This window comes from Aphelocoma coerulescens, chromosome 1 (genome assembly GCF_041296385.1).
Source record: "Aphelocoma coerulescens isolate FSJ_1873_10779 chromosome 1, UR_Acoe_1.0, whole genome shotgun sequence".
NCBI classification, from domain to species: domain Eukaryota; kingdom Metazoa; phylum Chordata; class Aves; order Passeriformes; family Corvidae; genus Aphelocoma; species Aphelocoma coerulescens.
In genome coordinates this window covers 16,945,424-16,965,064 of record NC_091013.1, presented here as the reverse complement: position 1 = coordinate 16,965,064, position 19,641 = coordinate 16,945,424, and the positions used below count along the sequence as shown (strand labels likewise).

Here is a 19,641-nt window from a genome sequence, read left to right as displayed (position 1 = left end):
GCCCCTTCCCGCGGCCGCTCCCGGCGGAAGTGGCGCACGCGGAAGGAGCGCGGAGCGGCCGCCCGGGTTTCCGCAGCAGCGCCGGCACGGCCCGAGCGCGGCCGCCGCCCCTGAGCCATGTTGCGCGGCCTGGGCAGCTGGCTGGGGCTGGAGCGGGCGGGCGAGGAGCAGCTGCTGCCCGCCGGCAAGAGGGGCAGCCCCGCGGAGCAGGAGCAGGAGGAGGAGGAGGCAGGGCCGGCCGGGCAGGAGCAGGGCGAGCTGCAGGGGGACTCGGAGGCGCTGCTCAGCCAGGCCAAGGGAATCGGCAGTGAGTGTCCCGGGGCTGCCGGCGTTCGGATACGAACTTAGGAAACAAGGCTGCAAATGTGTCTTTCGGTTATCGCCTCTTTCAGAGCTGTTATTAAAGGAGCAGCACTTCTTTAAGTATCTGCTCTGTTGGCACTATGGGAGGAGGTCTGTCTGTGGAGAGAATAGGTCTGTCTACGTAGAATAATATACTGCATGGATTGCTGTGGGGTTTTGTGATTTTTTTCATATGAAAATAATGGGGATTGATGATTTTGTTGAACATGTCTGCACTCTTAGAATCACAGAATGCTTTAGGTTGGAAAAGACCTTCAAGATTATCTCGTTCCAACCCCAGTGCTATGGGCAGGGACACCTTCTGCTAGACCAGCCTGCTTAAAGCCCCATCCAGCCTGGCCTTGAACGCTGCCAGGGATGGCGCAAAGCTGTAATTTGCTATAAATAAAATTCCTGCTTTACCGTCGTGGATTCTTGGATAAAATTAATCCGAAGTACAGATCTAAAGGTTTTGGGGTTTTTTATTTGATACTCTGAAATTCTCGATCAGTATTTTTCTGAGAGGTTAGTCTGAACTGGTTCTTTACTGTGCTTTGTCTTGAGCAGTCTGAACTGCAGCAGTTTAGTCTGTGTAGTTTGGTCAAATATGTGTCTAGTTGTGGTAAAGTGATTCTAATCTGCTAATTGCTCTGATTGTTCAGGAAGGAAAAAGGACTTTGAATTTCAGGGGAAGAATAAGTATTGACTATTATCTATTTAAAGATCCATCCCATAATTTTCTCCAAAGTGAAAATTTGGTTTAGTGGTCCATGGGTTCATTGTCTGTGACACCAGGGTATATTGTGGTGGAAAGGCTTTCTTGCTGTTTTACCATATAATCCTAGAAACCTCTGCATGGCCTACAACCTGGGTAGCTGTGTGAAAAGAATCCCCTGGCAGATAAAGAATTTTACTGGTAAAACCGAAGCCTTATAGACATTATTTTTCGGTCATTATCATGCCATTATAGAAATTATGACTGTTTTGCCAATGGGAACTAATAGTAGAAATCTTGTTAGATACACATTCTTAATACAGGCATAGGCTTGTAAGATGGAGGGTGAGTTTCTTAGTCATTTGAAAGTGTTATTTTCCACCACTAATCCTATATTTTTAAGACTAAGTACCACCCCTTCAGCAGCCTTGTAAGTACCTTAGTTCAAAAGAATATTTGCACTTACTGAAAATAAAAAGCATTTTGTTCTTCAGCCTGGTTCCAGAACTGGCCAAAATCACCTTGTGCAATAATGCCAGAATATCACAGCAAATATCTCTACATATTTTGCACCTAAAACAATTGTATATGAGAGAGTTTCCAGGGCTGCATGAGACAACCAATAAAAGCTGGTATGGAGTAAGCAGTCCAGTAGGCTGCTGCTTCCTCTGCTCTCATAAGGGGAATAATACATGTCTATATCTAAAGTGTAGAAGTTAACTTTTTTTTTATACTTGAATCATGTGATGCATTGTAAACCCTGATAACAGACATAAAAGATGGTAGTCAGTACTTGAAGGATGTTTGGTTATCCCCATTCTGTGTCTTATAAGTGAAAGTTACATGTAAAAAATTGTCTTGCTTAAGGATTGGCTAGACCTCTGCATATTTTGGTATTGATTTTGTGATATCATAACAAGAGAACATTTTATCCACCACAAAGAATACTCAGCTTTCCAAAAGGTGACGTCAGTGTTCCAAAGTAACTCATTCTACCAGTGGCTAATGACCACATGTGTTAAAGGAACTTTTTTTTTAATTCTTTTTTGCATTATAAGATTATTTTTTCCATTTCTAACCCACAGGGAAACTGGATTTTTTGAGAGTTCTTGAGAAGGAAGGTGGTTTTTTGTTTGAAACGGAAGTGCTGGGATTTGGTTTGTTTGTTTTTTGGGGTTTTTTTTTTTTTGTGTTTTTTTTTTGTTTGATAACCCCCTGTATAAAAGTCGAAGGTGATTTTTTGGAATAACTGAAATATGTGACTCCTATTGAGCTGACCAGCGAGCAGCACCCCCTTGATCCCTTTCTGCAGGGCTGTTCTCCAGACACTCCTGTGCCAATTTATATTCATCCCACGTGCAGAATCCAGCATTCATTCTTGTTAAATTTCATTCCATTGATGTTTGCCCAAATGTTCCAATCTATCTAGATGCCTCTGCAATTATTTTATTTACTGCAGCACTGACATAATGTGTGTACTGTAACTGAGGTACTGCAGTCGTAATGAACCGTTCAGATAGAATAAAGTGCTTGTGACATCATGTCATCTGAGAAATAGTACCAGTGTTTTAAAATCACTTGTCTATAAGCTGATCTTTAATGTTTCTGAAGGTTTATGATACACATCTTGCTTCTTGCAAGTTTTTTCTCCTTAATTAAAATAGAATAACACAGTGCAGATGGCCGTGCTATGTATACGTAGTTCTTTCCCTGCCACCTCTCGTCACTTCAGCACTGCTAATATAAAAAAAGTCTTTCAGAATATTTGTCATTGTTCTTCTGACACTGAATATATTCAGAAAAATGAGCCAACAGGGGCACAGTGCTTTTCATGGAGATAAAGAGAGGAAGACAATGCAAAATAGATAAGGGTAAACATCAAGAGCAAGCTTCTGTGCTAAGACTTTCAAAGGAAGTGTTACCTTCCTGAAATTTTTCATGGATTTGCTGCCTCAGTTTATGAGACTTTATTGTGCATGTCAATTTTCTTAAAAAATAATATAACTCTGTTTTAATACTGCGGCTAAGTTACTTTATAGCGTAATGTCTCCAAAATACTTACATGAAATCAGGAAAGACACTTTGCTTCAGAAAACTCATTGGAAAGGAGTATTTCAAGGACCATTAGGAATGTTTGATTTAGTAAACAAAGTTCACGTATAAATACTTGATTTACAGAAAGTTGTGATCATCATCGTTAAAGATTGTAAACTAGAAAATGATAAATAGAATTTTAGGAGTTTTTTGTAGGCCAGAAGCTGTGTTATTTTGAAAGAAACTTCTAAGTAGGTATCCAAATGTCTAAAGAGAAGGAAAAATAAATGTAAAAAGGGAACTGGATGTAAAGAAATCTATTCTCGGGTCTTTCTTTTTTTGTCTGTGAAAGGTTACCTCTTCAATTTTGCGTCTGCTGCTACAAAAAAGATATCTGAATCCGTTGCTGAAACAGCACAGACAATAAAGAAGTCTGTAGAAGAAGGAAAAATTGACAGTATCATCGATAAGGTAATTTATTTCTAGATACCGGATCTGAAAGATCTGTTTGCTTACCATTGTTACATGTGGCAAATCTGACATTTGGTAACATTTCTTTAAGCTGTCTTTAGATACTGTCTTTCAAGAGATATTATGCATCTCCTGTCGTGATGATATGACTGAAATGTTTGTTCATGGTAGACTTGTCAAAAAATCGTCACCTTGGCTTTTCTCGGTGCTGCAGCTGTGTTTGTTCAGTTCCGTCAGGACGCTGATACGCTGGAGAAAGACCAGAAGAGATTATGAAAGATGCTGATGTAGGTGGAAGGGCTGGAAGAATTTGAGATGGGCAGTTGGGGAATATCTGTCTCAAGATGTGTGGACTGGTTTCTTTTTTCCCCACAGCTTATTTAGTTGGAAAAAGGGATGAGGTAGCTTGCATCTTAAATGCATCTCTGCAGCAAAAGTCAGAATTAGCTCAGCATTGTGGATGTTGTATCCTAAGACCCTAGGGGTATGCAGGTACAGTTTCCCAAGAACCGGTGAGCTAATGGAACACCTTGTTACTGTCCTGTTCTTTTCCCCACCCTGACCCTGCCACGTACTTCTTGCCCTCTCTGTTCCTTTCTGTCAGCTCCAGTTGCTTAACTTGTGCCAGCAAGTGTTCTTCCAGTGCTTTAAGCCACAAACTTGGCAGAAGGCAAAGAAAAAAAGGAAAAGGCAGCAGTAAGTGCCATGCAGTGTTCTGTGTTTGCTATTGAGAGTAGCTTGGAAGGGAAAGGAAAGAGAACTGGCCAAAACCATCCCAGCTGTAGTAGGGTTGTGCATCCAGGAACGTCTCACACAGGCAAACCCCTTTTCCTGCTCCCATCTCTCAGACACCCCTTCAGGGGAACTACAGCATTGCCTGGTTTTTTTAATACAGTAGAATTCTGTTTCTTGATATAATTACTGTTCATCTTGTCTTCCAAACAAATCATCGAATGACATCAAATGAATTTCTATTATGATCACATTTTATATTTTGTCTTCAGATTTCATTGACAACTGTCTGTATGATAATAGCAGAGATTTATTTCTTTCTACAGCATAGCAGAGTCTAATGTAATTTTGATCCACATCAAAGAGGAAAAATCAAGTAACAAGGTTATTTGTTAATTTAATACACTATCAAGAATGCTCCTAAGAAACTGTAGCTAAGTACCTACAGCATATTTTATGCCTAAAATACCATTTTCTTTTTTCTGTGAATGTCTTAGAGTAATATGAATTCCCTGTTTCGATTAATAAGTATTACATATAGGAGAAACAAGATCATAGTTGTATTATAATAAAGCTTTCTTCTTATACCATATAAATTGTTTTATTGCATAAATAGAAAGAATTCACATAACTTAAAACCAGAAGGAACCACAAAGATCTGTTGTATAACTGACACTACTGTAGTTCTCTCACTGGTAGTAATCTTAAACTGAAATACTGGGTCACTGAAGGGAAAAAAAAAGTATAGGAATTTATCAGGATTTAGCTTGAAGACTTCTGTGCATTTTGGCAACTTGTTGGTCCACAGACCTCACTGCATAAAATTTGTATTTTGTGAGTGGTTTAAGTATTCATTTCTAGCTTAATCTTTTTTGCCTCTGCTTTCAACTACAGAACATTTGCATTCTTACTTCTAGATTATGGCATGCCAAATTCTGAGACCATTCTCCACTTTTTTAAATTCTAAATTCAATGTAGGATATTTCTAAATATGATTTCTTTAATGAAAATTTGTCAACAACATAAATGGGGAAGTTATTTTGTTTCAACTAAGCAGTTTGATTCTGAAATCCAACTTTACAACTTTGGAAGTCCCGTTTCTTGAAATGGATACATTTCTTAGGCAACTCTTGAAACTTCTGTAAGGCCGATGGTATCTTTCAATGTTTAGTGCTTTAAAAATACTTTCAAATAAGTCTAAACAGTCTGTGTTGTCTGTATTTGATATGGTAAAACAGTAAGGGGATATGCATAGTATGCCAGTGTTCAAATTATCAGCTAAGATTTTCCATCTTTTTTCCCTGTCCCCTGAACTTGATAAAACTATAAATATAATTTTGAAAGCATACACAATAGTTTTAAATGCAAAATCAAATGTTTCAATAAAAGGAAATGTATGATTGACGTGAAAGACCTTTAACTTACAAGAAGAGCCACCATGGATATAAGAATATGCACTGTATTTGAAAGCACTTTCTGACTGAACATAAAACAAGAAGAGTGATTTTTTTTTTTTAAATTGTGATTCCCTAATGTTTATTTTAGACAATTATTGGAGATTTTCAGAAAGAGCAGAAGAAATTTGTCCAAGAGCAGCAAACCAAAAAATCAGGTAATGTATGCTTTTATTGGTGATGCCTGACATCACGTAAGTGAGACCTTCCAGAAAGCTGGATAATGGAGCTATATCTGAAACTAATCTATCAAAACACGATTTAACGAAACACATTATGGCAGAATTTAATGCATATGGTGGAATAGAAAGATCATATTTTTAAGTGAGGCTATTATGTTATCTAGTTGGCTTAGATTTGCTTTTTTAAGCAAATTCTGCTTTATGAAATAAACTCAAAGAGCACCATGCTAACAAAGTTGTTTTCTCACATTGTGTTTCATCATTGACTTTTATCTTTTTTAATGTGTTACCTGAATGCAATAATTTCTGACAGTTTGAATATCTAGTGACTTTGCTAATCTTGAAAATGAGCTGGTTTTAAATGGATTGTGATAAAATTTTTCATGGTGTCTGTACTTAGTATGTTAGTCTGGTTTCTTCTTGCAAGATTGCTTTTGGGATTGTGTTGTCTGTATTTCTGTCTTTTTGTCTATTAGTAAACTTGAGCTTCTCTTAATATATTTCTGAAAGCTTCATGAAAATAGGTAGCTAGATTGGCCAAAGGAGGAGTAACAGATGAAAGGAGCATTAGCATCAGATGTGAATCCATGTGGGTGAAAGATCTTGCTGATATCAGCTGCATGGGCAAATAAGCATTGTTAGTTTAAGGGCACAAGAATTACTTAACTGCTACAGATGCATCATATTGTCTCTGTAGGCTGAATTTGCATTGATAGTGAAGAGATTAATAAATATCTATTCATCTATGTTAATTTATTTTCCTCTCTGTACAGCCTAAAGAACTATTTTGAAAGTATCTGCATAAAGATATAACCCAGCTGAACTCGAGTAGGCTTCCTCAGTGTATAATGAGTTGTAATTTGTAACAGATTTATAACATTCTTCTCCATTGTTAAAGAATTGGTGTCTTCTGGGTGTAAGTTACTTTGCAAACTTAATTTAGATAAAGTTTACACATTTAAAGTGAATCTGGATATACTATTTGCAGGCAAGTTACCCAGTTATACAGCACTACCTCAATAGCTAAACTAAGAGGCACCAAGTTCTGACTGGTGCAAAGAAATCCCCACAGTTTTATTTTTACAATAACAGAGATCGGCAACTATTTAGTTACTACTTTTTTATCTCTGATAAGCAAAGATCCATTCCTAGTGTTTCTCTCTTATGCCATGGACTTAGTTTAGGAAAAGGCACAGTAACTTGGCCTACTGGTGTAACTCTGCTTACTTTTGGGACACTATATGTTACCTTATGTAAGGTCTGTTATTTGGAGTGGGGTTTTTTTCAAGTGATACACATGCAATTATCTTCCTCCTTTCAACACTAGAAGCAGCAGTGCCTCCCTGGGTAGACAGCAATGAAGAAGAGACAATTCAGCAACAAATACTGGCCTTATCAGCAGTAAGTATTTAATTTCCTGTAAGATTTGAAATTTTCTCTTGGAGAAATTAAAACTACTGGGGTTTTTTAAGTAAGTCTATTAAATTACATGTTTTCAAGATGCTTTTAATATGTCTGTCACTGCACCGATCATGTGCAAGAGTAAATAGTTCTATCAGTTTCAGCTTGAACCAAAGCAGATTCTCAATGTAGTTTTTGTTTTTATAAAGGCTTTACAGATTGCTTTGCTGCTCTTGTGTGTGAAATAGTGTCCTTTTTCTGATATCATTTAATGACATTTAATATATTCTTCAAAGGATAAACGGAATTTTCTGCGGGATCCTCCAGCAGGTGTGCAGTTTCATTTTGACTTTGATCAAATGTACCCTGTTGCACTGGTGATGTTGCAAGAAGATGAGCTTCTTAATAGGATGAGGTTTGACCTTGTTCCCAAACAGTAAGTAATTTCTGCTGGTAACTGTATCATCATGCTTTTAATGTGTCTGTAAATACTCATAAATTACTCCCTGTTCTTTTAAATTCCTTCAATTTTTTATGTTGTTACGATGTGTACGTATACTTTCACCTGCTAGTGCCTAACACATGGGATATTGCATGAGCATTGCAGTTTAGCAGCTGGAGGTAAGAAAAAAGTGTATCTGTGAGACAGAACTAATAAGAACCTGTTGACTTCAATATGGGAGAGGCCTTCAGTATTTCATTGCCCAGTGTGCTAAATTAAATGATTTTTTTTTTCCCTAAAGACCCATAAAACAACAATAAAAATGTTCAGATCTCTTGGTGTAACTGACATCCCAAAAAGGTGATTACAGATAGTCAGAGACCCGCCCCCCTCCCTCTCCAAGAAATGGTAATAGAATGTGTCACCAAAAAAGCAGCAATGCAAGCAAGAGAAACTGGATTTGGATAGGAAATGGGAAAAGCTCTGTGTTGCAGAGCTTTATTCCAGAGCTGTTATTCCTTGTCCAGTCCCAGACTCTCCTCCCAAAGGTTGTTTCACAGGTCAGCTTCCTATTTAAGTGGGAGTTCCCAACATTAGTCTCCTTCTTTAAGGATGAAAACAGGAAAGAAAATCTTTCCTTGTTACATGTTCTGTCTTAAATCTCCTCCTTTTGTAAACCTTCCCAGCTCCTCATTCTATTTACCTTCTTCTCTATTGTCAATTCTGAAGATCTGCCCCTATTATTTGATGCTCTGTCTTCAGCCTCTGGTCATGCTATCCTTGCCTTTTCTACCACATTGCTTAATTTTTTTTTTTTTTTGCCTGTTTCTTAGTCTCAGTGGTCACTGTTTGCCTGAATAGCTACGAAGGTAACTTCACTCTTTCTTAACCTGCACAAGTTCCTCCCCACAGATCTTGCCATTTCTGTGGGTTAAAGTTGGGTCTTTTTTTTCTTGCTGGAGGGATTTCCGAGGGAAATGTTACCTGAGGCAGGGGATAGTGTCCCACCTATCAGAGCTGGTCATTTCCACAGTGGCAGCTCCTAGTTACTAAAGGTTCTGTGGACGTGCTGAAAGACATGCAGGTAGTGAAATAGTACTGCTGCAATCTAGGAATGGCTTCTGCCACCACAGATGTTCCAGTTCCACCTGATGTCTAGGGAAGATGTAGACAATTGTAGTTTGACAATAATAGAGTGTTTGGCTTAGAGGGGAAGAGAACGGGGTTGTTTGGCTTGTTGGGTTTGTTTACATAATTTGTCAGGAGAGATGGAACAGTATAATGTTTTTCCATACCATGTATTGCTGCATGCTGTTAAGCTTTTCCTAAAGTTATTACATTACTATTATATGTTCAAGTCAACTGCAAATGCCTTGTGAAAGATCAAGAACTTCTAAAATGATGGACTTTTTAAAATGTGTTAATGTCACAGATTTCTTTTTTAAGTTTTTACTTAAATAACTATTACCGCAGGCCTGGTTCCTACGGTATAGCACCGTGTCCCGCAGCCATAGGGAGGAGGAGGAGGAGAAGATCCAGCAGGCAGGAGTTGTGCAGCAAGATTGATTTATTTAATTATTTTACAAACTCTTTTATAGACTTTTTTCTTCATAGCCTAATTGGACAAAGGGCCAGCCACCCCTTGGGGGTGATTGGCTAAAATCCTAAAACATCCATTGTCAAAATATTTTTTTACTATACCATAAACAAGACTTTTCAAGGTTGCAGGTGTCTGGGTTGTTTACATTCCCTGCTACCTCTTCTGTGAGAGAGAAAAGTCTCTCACGGACTTAGAAAATAACAAGAAAATCCTCGCTAGCAGCATTTTTGTAACTACAAATAACAGCTAGGTCTACTCCTCCTCTCTGCATATTTAATTTTATTTCACTGCTAGATGGTAAAAGGAACGATATTCCAAATGTAATAATCAAAATCTGTTTGTTCTCTCTAGTGTAAAGGAGGAGGTGTTCTGGAGAAATTATTTCTACAGGGTGTCCCTAATTAAACAGTCTGCACAACTCACTGCGCTTGCAGCTCAACAGCAAGCAGTAGGAAAGGAAGAGAGCAAAGGCAAAGAGGATAGTGAACTGAAAGGTATGGGAAATATTTGTTTTAGCACAGTTCATTAACTTAGTGTCACACTGTTGCCTAAAATCGGAAGAAAAATTTTTCAAACAATATTAAAATTGGCAACATAAAGAAGAGTCTTTTCATGAAAGCTTTCAGTTGCACATATAATACATATCTGCATGTGCAGCATCAAATTTTCACAATTTTTATAAGTTTAATTAATTAGCATATCTAGCAAGTTCAGTAGGAGAACAGTTGCCCTGGTAACCCACCTTTGGATCTGCTGCACTGGAGCCCCTCCAAGAGTTCTTTGCCCTATATCTTGTTACATCTACAAAGTATCTTATTACTTCAGCCCAGGTGCTGGTGCAAAACAGGATCTCCTTGTTAGAAACCCTTTTACTTGAAAATAAGACAAAACAGAATTTCAATAATGTGGCATAATATATGAGAAAGGGTAACTACTGTTCTAAAGTGTGAGGAAGTGCTAGAAACTGTACAACTATATATTAGAAATCTACAAAGCTACAAATATTTTTTAAAAGCTAAAAATTTTTAGACATCAACAAATGCTCATTGTATACATCAGGTGCCATCACATTTTTATCCTGGATTGCCTATTAAATCAGGGCTTCTCTCACCATACTTGGTGTCTTTGTGTAGATTGGGGAAGAGGAGGCTCCTGGTGCTTTTAAGCTGTTTTCCAGTTTCAGCCAATTTTGTCAGAAGAGTGGAAATCTCAAGAGGAGAAATGTTGTACTTGGCTTGTGACAGCTCATGACCGTTAGTGGTCCCAGGTGTGATTTTTGACTTGTCAAAAAGAAGTAGGAGACACCTTTGGTTCAGTTGATCAGACAACAAGTACTAGCCAACTCAGCCAGCTGGCATATGGCTTGCTCTTGGCTTTTGCTCATCCCTCGTGCCAAACAGAAGTTAGTGAGTGATACAGGAGTAGAACAACTGTGATGCTGGAGGCAGAGACACATGCAGGATGTGGAAACAGAAAAAACGGGGACCAGGAGGCTACCTGGGATACAGCCTTGAAATGAAAAAGCTTTTTCAACAAAGGTATCTTCAGTTACATTGATCAGTTTCTACAGGTGATTCTTACTGACCCTCTTATGAACCACTAGACCTCTTTGCATGTTAACAAATTCTGCAAGCAGGAGTATTTGCAGCTTAAAGAGTCCAAAGCGGTTACTGGTAGAAATGCAAAAGATAACCAGTCGCTCATTAAATCTAGGCTTAACCTAGGTACACTCACCACCCTTGGTAAGACACCTGAAGGATCTTGGCAGGCTGGGTAGGCATTGGGCAGGAGGAGAAAGCCTTTGCTTCACTTTGGAACTATTCTCATATCCCCAGTATCAATGAATTGTCATCCATGAAATCCACTAATACTTATGTCCTGTTGACACTGCTGGCCGGACTGACAGCCAGCTGATCACTGCCAAGTTAACTTCTTGTTCCTCCTTTTTGAATATAATACCTTTCTATATAGGTATTTTTCCTCTTGGGTTGCCTTTCTTATTCTTTTTACAGACTTTTTCACATGTCTTTTGCAAAACCTGTTCTGCACAGTCTGAGCTAAGGTTACTCAGGTGGGCCTTGGCTCCTTGGACAGGCAGCTGAACTTCGGGGTGAAGGGGAGGCTACAGATGGCATTACAAAGCTGGGCTTCCATGTTGCATATGTGTCTTTCTTGTCCGTTTGTCTCATGTTTCTCAAGGATTTTGTTTGGAATGTGCCTGTGTCAGCCTAGGCAAGGTCCCCATGTAGTGTGAAAAAAGTAGTTTTCTAAAAAGTATGTTTTTTGAGTTAATATCCAAGCAGTGCTGACAGGACAGACTGCTCCAGAATCTGCTGCAGACCAAGAGGCACCAATTCCCACTACTTTTATTTAGGACAGTTGTTTATTGTCCCAAAACTATGGCTGTTTTAACTGAAGTGTCTCAACTTTACAGGAGATATGGCATCTGACCCTATTGAACAATAAAAATGTTATGTTTGAGTCATCCAAACCCTTGGAAAGTACCATTCAAAGTGAAAGTTGCTGGATTCTAGTAAAATTCCCTTTGAGACTAAAGCAAAACATATCTTCATTAAAAAAAAATCAAAAAAAACCACACTGCCTTTTGGCCTGTTGCAGCTTTTCTACAGTTCAAACCACCAGTGTGGGATATGCAGATAGATTTACTGTCCTAGTGACTGTATGTTCTGTAATGGCAAAGATACATGTACCAGACTGTAGTAAATGCATGTTTTGTTTGACTCAGAAGTTGCATCGATTTGGGAAGCTCTAAATATTACGTGTTATTTTTGGTTTAAGTAACCTTTTTGAGGGTTGGATTCCCTAATTGGAGGCTAAAACTGGAAGTAATTGCCTGTTGGTAGTTCTTCATAATGTTCAGGGTTTCTTCTCAAAGCTGAGTGTCTATAAAACAGAATTAGCCTTCCATTTCTCTGTCTCCTCCTTAACTGCTCTTTTCAGAAAGTTAAATTAACGTGGTTGATGTGAAGAGAGAAGAGACAAATGGAAGACATTCCACGTTCTAGTGTGAAGGCTATGTAAGATCTATAACAAAATGCCAAGTTCTAGCCCTTCTCTAGGTATTAAGTAGCTCTGTAGATGTAAACTGAGTTACCTTGGGATGAGAGCACACCAGCAGCAGAAGAAATTATGCCAGGCCAGTATGTCCAGAATAATGCTAATGGTGCATCAGTCACCCCTGACTGGGGCACGGCCCAGTGCAGAGCAGCCATGTCCCATCTGCATGAGAGCAGCAGGTGGGGCCTGAGGCACCTCTCTTGAACAGCAAAGAGTTACTGCCATGTCCTGCAGCTTCTCCAAGCAGGGAGTGCTAGAGCCTCTTTGGGTATGGTGAGAGATCCTCTGGAGATGGGGAAGTGGAAGGAAGAGAGAAGATGGGACAGAGGAGTGGGCATTGAGTAGATGAGCTATAAAAGCAGTGACAGCTACCAATTAGGGAATGATTTTACTTAAAACTGGTCTTAATTTTAAAAATTAAACACAAAAAAATTCCCCATTCAGCAATTGCCGAGTTATCAGGAAGAGTCCACCTGGGTACCCTGGAGGAAGTAGAGCTGCAAGCTGAGAGCTGCTTTGCATGTTTGAGCAAAGAGAACTGCTAAGCAAGCACTCCACCACTACCACAGCCTCCCCTGTATGTTAATTGTTCTTGCAGCCACCTGGCTCTTCATTGTAAGTCCTCTCTCCTGAGAGTTAACATGAGGAAGAAAGCTGGGGTGTTCCTTTACCTGCCAGGGAAAAGATCTAACCTTGCTTGTAAACAATCGTCTTCCTAGCACCATGCTCTAAATACGGAATGCACAGTGAGTTCTCTTAGGAAATTGGGACCAGCTTCTAGGGTTTGTTTCTCAGTGACTTCCTTTGCCTGTGTGAAACAGGCCTTTGCAGAACGCTGTTCTCATGTGCACTTAGCGTTGTGCACAGTACATGTGCAGTGTGGTGTGCCCAAGAGGTAACTGGTGCCCATGTCAGTAGTAGTACCCAGCCAGGGGAGTTGGAGAAATGGGATAGACAGTAACTGGATTTCATGACCAAGTCTATGCATTTGTAACTTTTAAGATCTTGGGATGTCATTTTGAGGTTCAGAGAGGTCCCGTTCTTTAAGTGGAGTTATAATGAGGAAATGGCTTGCTAAATTTGTCCTAATTAAGAATAGAAAATTGCTTCTCTTTGTTTTTGAAAATGGTTCACCTGTGGTTAAATTCAGCCTTTAACCACAAGGATTCCTTAAAATACAGTATTTCCTTGTATATTTAATAGCTATGCAAATTAAATGAGATTTTTATATATTTAAATGTAATCTGCCTTTTTTTTCCCTCCCTTGACAGAAACAGTACGGCCAAAAACACCACCTATTACAATCAAGCCTCAAATAAAATCACAAGAGGTAAAAATGCTGTTATATTTTATCTGGTGTTTAGTATGTGAAGCTGTTCCTTAATAAGTAATTATGCATCTTCTTGAGTAAGTTCTGCTATGAAACCATAATAATATAGTATCTGACAGTCCTAACCTGCTGCTGTTTTGCTGTATTACTAATTTTTAGCATATAGGCTTGAAACTCATTTTCAGTAGCAGAAACAGTAGTTTATCTGAAGAATGCTTTCCTTAGTATCCTGCACATTATGATAAGATGTGATTTTACTCTCAAGAGTGAAATTCCCAAAATGTTTGGAGTAGAAGGTTAGCATTGCATTGAGACACTAGCAGTACCTTCATAAAAACATATTTGTGTGCCGTGTTCTGTCCAACTCTTCAAGCAGTGGTCAGGCTGAAGTATTGGAAATCTAAATGATGCATTGCAATAGCAACACTGTTTTATTTCACTTTTGCTTGGTACTGCAAAAACCTTTACTTTAGACAGATAATGACCCTTCATTTCTGGATTGTAAAGTTGGTGCCAGAGAACACTCTTGGCAGAAGCAGAGCTGTGCATTCACTTGCCAATAATATGCAGCAGGCAAAGATTTCCAAAGAACAGTCCTCTCTTAATCTCACTTTGGTCTAGAAAACTGTTACTGAATTGTGGTCAAATTTTTAATATTTAGGTCCTGTTCTAAACTACTCAGGAGTTTATTATTGTTTCTGAAGATTACAAAGTCAGAATGAAAGTTGTTAAGAGAACACAAAAAGACAACCTAGAATGTAAAGCACATAATTTTCAGTATAGCTGTTTTAACATTTTTGTTTGTACAAAAATACTCTTAAGGAAAAATAGCCAATAAAGAAAAATAGTTGTGAGAGTAATGCCATAATTAGTTTGGGTTTTGCCAGCTCTATTTAAAAGCAGTCACGAGTGAAAGTATGTATTGGTGCCTTTTTTCACCCTGTCTGGGTAAGTTTATACTTAAAGTGTCTTGTTGCAGGATGAGGAAGAGATTTCCACAAGTCCAGGTGTATCAGAATTCGTGAGTGATGCTTTTGATGCCTGTAATTTGAATCAGGAAGATCTCAGAAAAGAAATGGAACAACTAGTGCTAGACAAAAAGAAAGAAGAGACTTCAGTAGTAGAAGGTAAAGCTACTATTACCTCTGTTTCTTACATAAAGCAATTCTAAGACAGGTTGATTTAAAAGAAAAAAAAAGTTGCAATTCAATTTTGGAAAGTAGATTTGTGACAGTTTTTTCCAAAGTGTATGAAATGACCATCAGTGAGATACTGCAGAAATTAATGATAATTTTCCCCATGGTCAAACCACATCTTACACAGAATGTTAACTGTGAGTGGTTTAAATCCAAAGTACCTAAGAATTTTAGATTGCTCTTCTATGAAAGGGAGTGTGGGGTATTTTTTCTGTTTATCTCCTCCTTTCCTTGCCTTCTCTTTCATAAGTTCTTCTGCATATTATTTTTTTTCTTTAATTGACATCCTTGTAGGTTAAGTACAGTATTTGGAAGTCAGGCTCTGGTTTTTTTTTTTGTTTTGGCACCAGCTAAAAAGGCAACATTTGCACCAGACTATGAGTCTGAAGAGGCCTCTGCCTATAAAGGTTTACAGTTAAAATTTAACAAATAGTTCTGAGAATGATGAGAAGAAATTAAATGGAGCTTAATATTTAAAATAGTTCAGATTTTATAGAATCAGTATAAAGAGCATAAAAAGAGTGTGATGATGTGGCTCTGGCCATACACAATTTACTATGTCAACACTTGTATATGTAGATGCTTATCACAACATTTGCAGAACTTTTCTTAAAATGTGCTTTGGATTTTGCTGAATCATTGCTTTCTGATTTTTTTTTTCTTCTGTCCAATACATAGCCAAGTTTGAGGAACTTTAATGAGTAATATCACTTTCTTGCATCTAGTTCTTTGATGGAAGTGTTTCAGTAGGTCATTAATGTGTTATTTGTTCAGAGAAATCTCAGCTGGCCATACTGACTTGGACTCTGTAATTGCCTACCTTCCTATCTAGGCTGAAGTACCAACCAACGTGTAACACATCAAATGCCCATCTCCTCCCCCACACTCTTGCCTATGATAGGTAGAGCTAATTAAAACACAGATTAACAACACAGGAATGCCTTCTGACTAATTTTTTTCCGTGAAGTATGAAATATGGGTACCTTTAACCCTGATTAAATGAGCTTGCCTAGCTACAAAAGTCAGTGAGGAGAGTACCTTCTTCTTTGTTTTAAACTAGCCACAGTATTTGATCTTGATTTTCACACTTCAACACTTCTACAGACTTGGTTTTTTCTGGAGATTTAAAACTGGAAAAGGAGATTCAGTTGATAGTAGAGTAGAAAATTATCTTGCAAAGAGACATGCATAATGACTTAGCTGTGTATTTGCTCTTTATATCTTTATTATAGTATGCATATAGGAATATAGCCTTTATTAATTAACTCCTACTTGTGATCAATAAGAAGGTGAAATTTCTGATCTTGAAGTTTCTTTAGTTTTTAAGGAGACTAGTCCATGAAGTTTAGGGGATATAAGGGCGATTCAGTGCAAATTCATCTAGTTTTATATAAATAAGCAACATTCAGTATTATCAGTTAAATTCTTACACATCATTTATCTCTTGTAGAAGAAACTGCTGACTGGGAAAAGGAATTACAACAAGAGCTTCAAGAGTATGAGGTGGTGACAGAATCAGAAAAGCGTGATGAAAACTGGGATAAAGAAATAGAAGAAATGCTGCAAGAAGAAAACTAAACATTTTCACAAAATCACTATAACCCAGAGCTTTTTCGGAGGACTGACATGGATTTCTGCTTTCATATTTTGCTTACAAAAATATCTTCAGAAGACATAAAAGAATCTAAAGTCGTTATAATTCCATATGGGAATACAACCAGTATTTCTGTTCTTTATATGAGCAGTTTCTGAACTTCTATATTCTTCAAAAGAAAAAAAGAGGAGGCAGACACTGCAGGTTATATCTCATAATTAAAAGTGATAACATTAATAGATGAAGCAATGGTTCAGTTTGAGGCATTTTTAGGTGATCAAGAAGCTCTTCAAAGAGATTTCTAAATCTAAGAATCGCAATTTTTTTGTCTACAGCCTTCTGTTTGGGATGTAAAAATGGATGTTGTAAGTAACTTAGTCCTTGAAAACAATTCTCTCTTGACATTTGCACTCTGATCTCTGTATAATCTGTAAATGTGTACTATTTTTAAGGTACTTGTAGCTGGTAGATTTCACATGTATTTAACTTCCTTAATGTATGTAGCCAAAGAATTTATAGAAAACCTTATCAAGTAACTTTCAAGGATTTGGTAAAACATACTAATGCAGACTCCAAAAGAAGCTGATTATTTATCAGTCAGGCAGCAAACATTTAAGCATTTAAATTGGGATAGAGTTAATAACTGCTTGAATTAAATTTGGGTTTGTTAATCATACTGAGATACTGCCTTTCCCCACAGAGAGGAATGGTTTAATGCATTCTTTCTGCAGAAGGCTATTATGTTTCCATTTAATTTTACTGTCTGAGCTGAGAGCAAATTAAATGCTTCTCCTTATTTTAAGTGCTGAAACATTTATGTAAAAACTTTTGCTGGTTTGGACATCTTTATTAAATACTGTAAATATGTATAAAATTGGCTCATTTATTTGGAGGGAGGACAGTGAGGAGCAAATATACTTCAGACATAGATTTTAAAAATACAGTTTTTCACAGTGCTTAAAACATAGAATTTAAGTTAAAAAATAGGGGGGTTTTCTCTAAAAGGTTTTCAGTTCTTCATAGGCATCTGGATGTTTCCTGTGGTTATACCAGTAAGTCAGTATCTTTATATAGATGAACAAAAATTTTGTTCTGTTTGTCATCTCTTTCATAAAGTTCTATGACAAAGCATTCATGAAATTCCAGATACAAAGGAAAATAGGTAAAATTAAGTAGGTCAGAGCCATTAAGCACAATTGAATTATAGGCATGCTACGTACAGTAAGCTCTGTCTTAATGACATAATTCTGCAGAAAACTTTTGTAAAGAGACTGAAGAGATTATAGCTGTAATTACTCAGTCAATATTCATCTGTGGGAAATGAAAAGAGCTAAATAGTTTCAACTGCTGTTATTGTAAGAAAGGACTATTTAAAATTGTCTCCATTAGCAACTTGGACAAAAAGTTCTCCTCTATTTCTCATTATGAGAAAGGAATTGTTTTAAACCTGCATACATTTGGCTTCTCAAATTAGTTTATTGCCATACACTTTCTCAACTGCAAACCATTTTAAGCACAATTTCTGTTTTTATAGTGTTTTTCACTTAGTTAACAGATGCAAGGTAAGTAATGATAAATAAGAGGTACTTAAGGAGCTTTTTATATCTGGGATTAATTAAAGACCACAAAAGTTAAATCTGTTATGCTCATAAAAATAAGACTATTCACAGCTCAACTGCTGTAGATTTAAGCTGGAGGTGTTAGGATCTGTCTACTGTACAGTTTGACATGATGCTTTCTAAAAAGATGGGCAGTTCTATTCTGATTGTGGCAAATCTTCCCTGGATGACTGAGAGCTCCAAAATAACTGCTCCAAAAGTCCACTTTCTTGAAAAATAAGCCTTATCTTTCCTAGCATTTTCGGTTGTATGATGACCTTATTTGCTCAAGCTTCATCTTTCTTTTCATGTATGCATAACCTATATAGTGGTCATAGATATTAAACTCCATTTCTCATAAAAGATGATTCCTTCATATAAAATCATCATTTTTCAAGTCTTGTGAAAAGCAAGTACATCTATAAAATAAAAGAAACCAACCCACTGTTTAAATTTGCATTTAAAAAGACAATAATGTAACAAGGCTGAATCTGACTTTAGCTCTGATATTTAAAGTCTCTTATCAAAAGTCATATTAATATTTTCAGATCTGGGGATCTGGTTTTAAGCTGGAAAACTGAAGTAAATTCTCCATAATCCTGCAGTTTTCAGGCCTGGCCTATGCCTTTCATTTAGGTAGGTGCTACAAGTGCCTAGCAGTTCTTACTGTACATGGGAAGAGGGAAAGTTTCTGCATTCTGCTTGCCACATGAGATGAACACAGCTAGACCTTTTCACGTTCATGGTGAATTTTGCATGCCTTTGTACCCAAATGTGTCATAATAGTATATTACATAAGCAGGTGTGCTGGTCTTTTTTTAACAACATTGTTCCAAGCACTGGAATGGTGCAGATGCTAAAATCCAGCAAAACAACACTGTGAAATCAGTGACCAATGAAAACAAAAATGAATGTAAATACCATCAGCCTGTGGATACAGTGTGACGGAAAGTACAGTTGTTCAAAACATTGAGAAGAAGCAAACAACCAGTCAAAAGATTGTTTAAAAATTTTCTTAGAAGATAAACTTGCAGATTTTTTTAATTAACCTTTGAGAAGCAGGGCAAAGATCACCCAGGAATCATGTAGGTTAGCTTGGAATAGCTCTGAGATACCAACATCTCCAGTTATTCTATGCGCTGAAGAATCACCTTCAGCTATTCATTTATAATTCCAGTTGGTATTAGTTAATACCTATATGGAATTTTTTTTGTTTAATAATCTGTCTGGAGGAGAAGGAAAGATTGTAAAATCCTGGAATAAGAAAAGTGTAGTGAAAAGTTCCCCTTATTCAATCAATTACAGCTGATCTCTTACCAAAGTTAATCAAAGCTTTCAGTTTCCTGAATTGTTTCAGTAAACTTTGAATTTTTTTAGTTTGTTGCCTCAGTATTTTTTTTTCCTTGCTGTTTGGTGATCTTGGTGTTCAGTGGGGTGATGTATGTAGTACTGAAGTGCAGGATGTCAATTTT

General features: G+C 37.5%; 1 protein-coding gene across 2 annotated transcripts; it reads left to right on the top strand.

Annotated features, from left to right (window-relative positions):
- Positions 1-36: 36 nt before the first annotated feature.
- Positions 37-19,545, top strand: SYAP1 (synapse associated protein 1). Of its 2 annotated transcripts, none has more exons than XM_069003024.1 (9): positions 37-307; positions 3,444-3,562; positions 5,840-5,906; positions 7,258-7,331; positions 7,628-7,767; positions 9,725-9,867; positions 13,723-13,781; positions 14,761-14,908; positions 16,428-19,545. In XM_069003024.1, exons 1-9 carry the CDS (start codon positions 118-120, stop codon positions 16,553-16,555), a joined length of 1,068 nt encoding a protein of 355 aa, XP_068859125.1. In that variant the 5' UTR covers positions 37-117; the 3' UTR covers positions 16,556-19,545. The 2 variants fall into 2 exon arrangements, with proteins under 2 accessions (XP_068859125.1, XP_068859135.1); XM_069003034.1 differs by lacking the exon at positions 37-307 and adding an exon at positions 339-474.
- The last annotated feature ends 96 nt before the right edge of the window (positions 19,546-19,641 follow it).

Excerpts from the sequence above, each read along its gene's own strand:
- SYAP1 (XM_069003024.1), top strand. The coding sequence starts at position 118 with ATGTTGCGCGGCCTGGGCAGCTGGCTGGGGCTGGAGCGGGCGGGCGAG. Across the intron at positions 9,868-13,722 it reads AGAGGATAGTGAACTGAAAG|AAACAGTACGGCCAAAAACA; the intron begins GTATGGGAAATA and ends CTCCCTTGACAG. Across the intron at positions 13,782-14,760 it reads CTCAAATAAAATCACAAGAG|GATGAGGAAGAGATTTCCAC; the intron begins GTAAAAATGCTG and ends GTCTTGTTGCAG.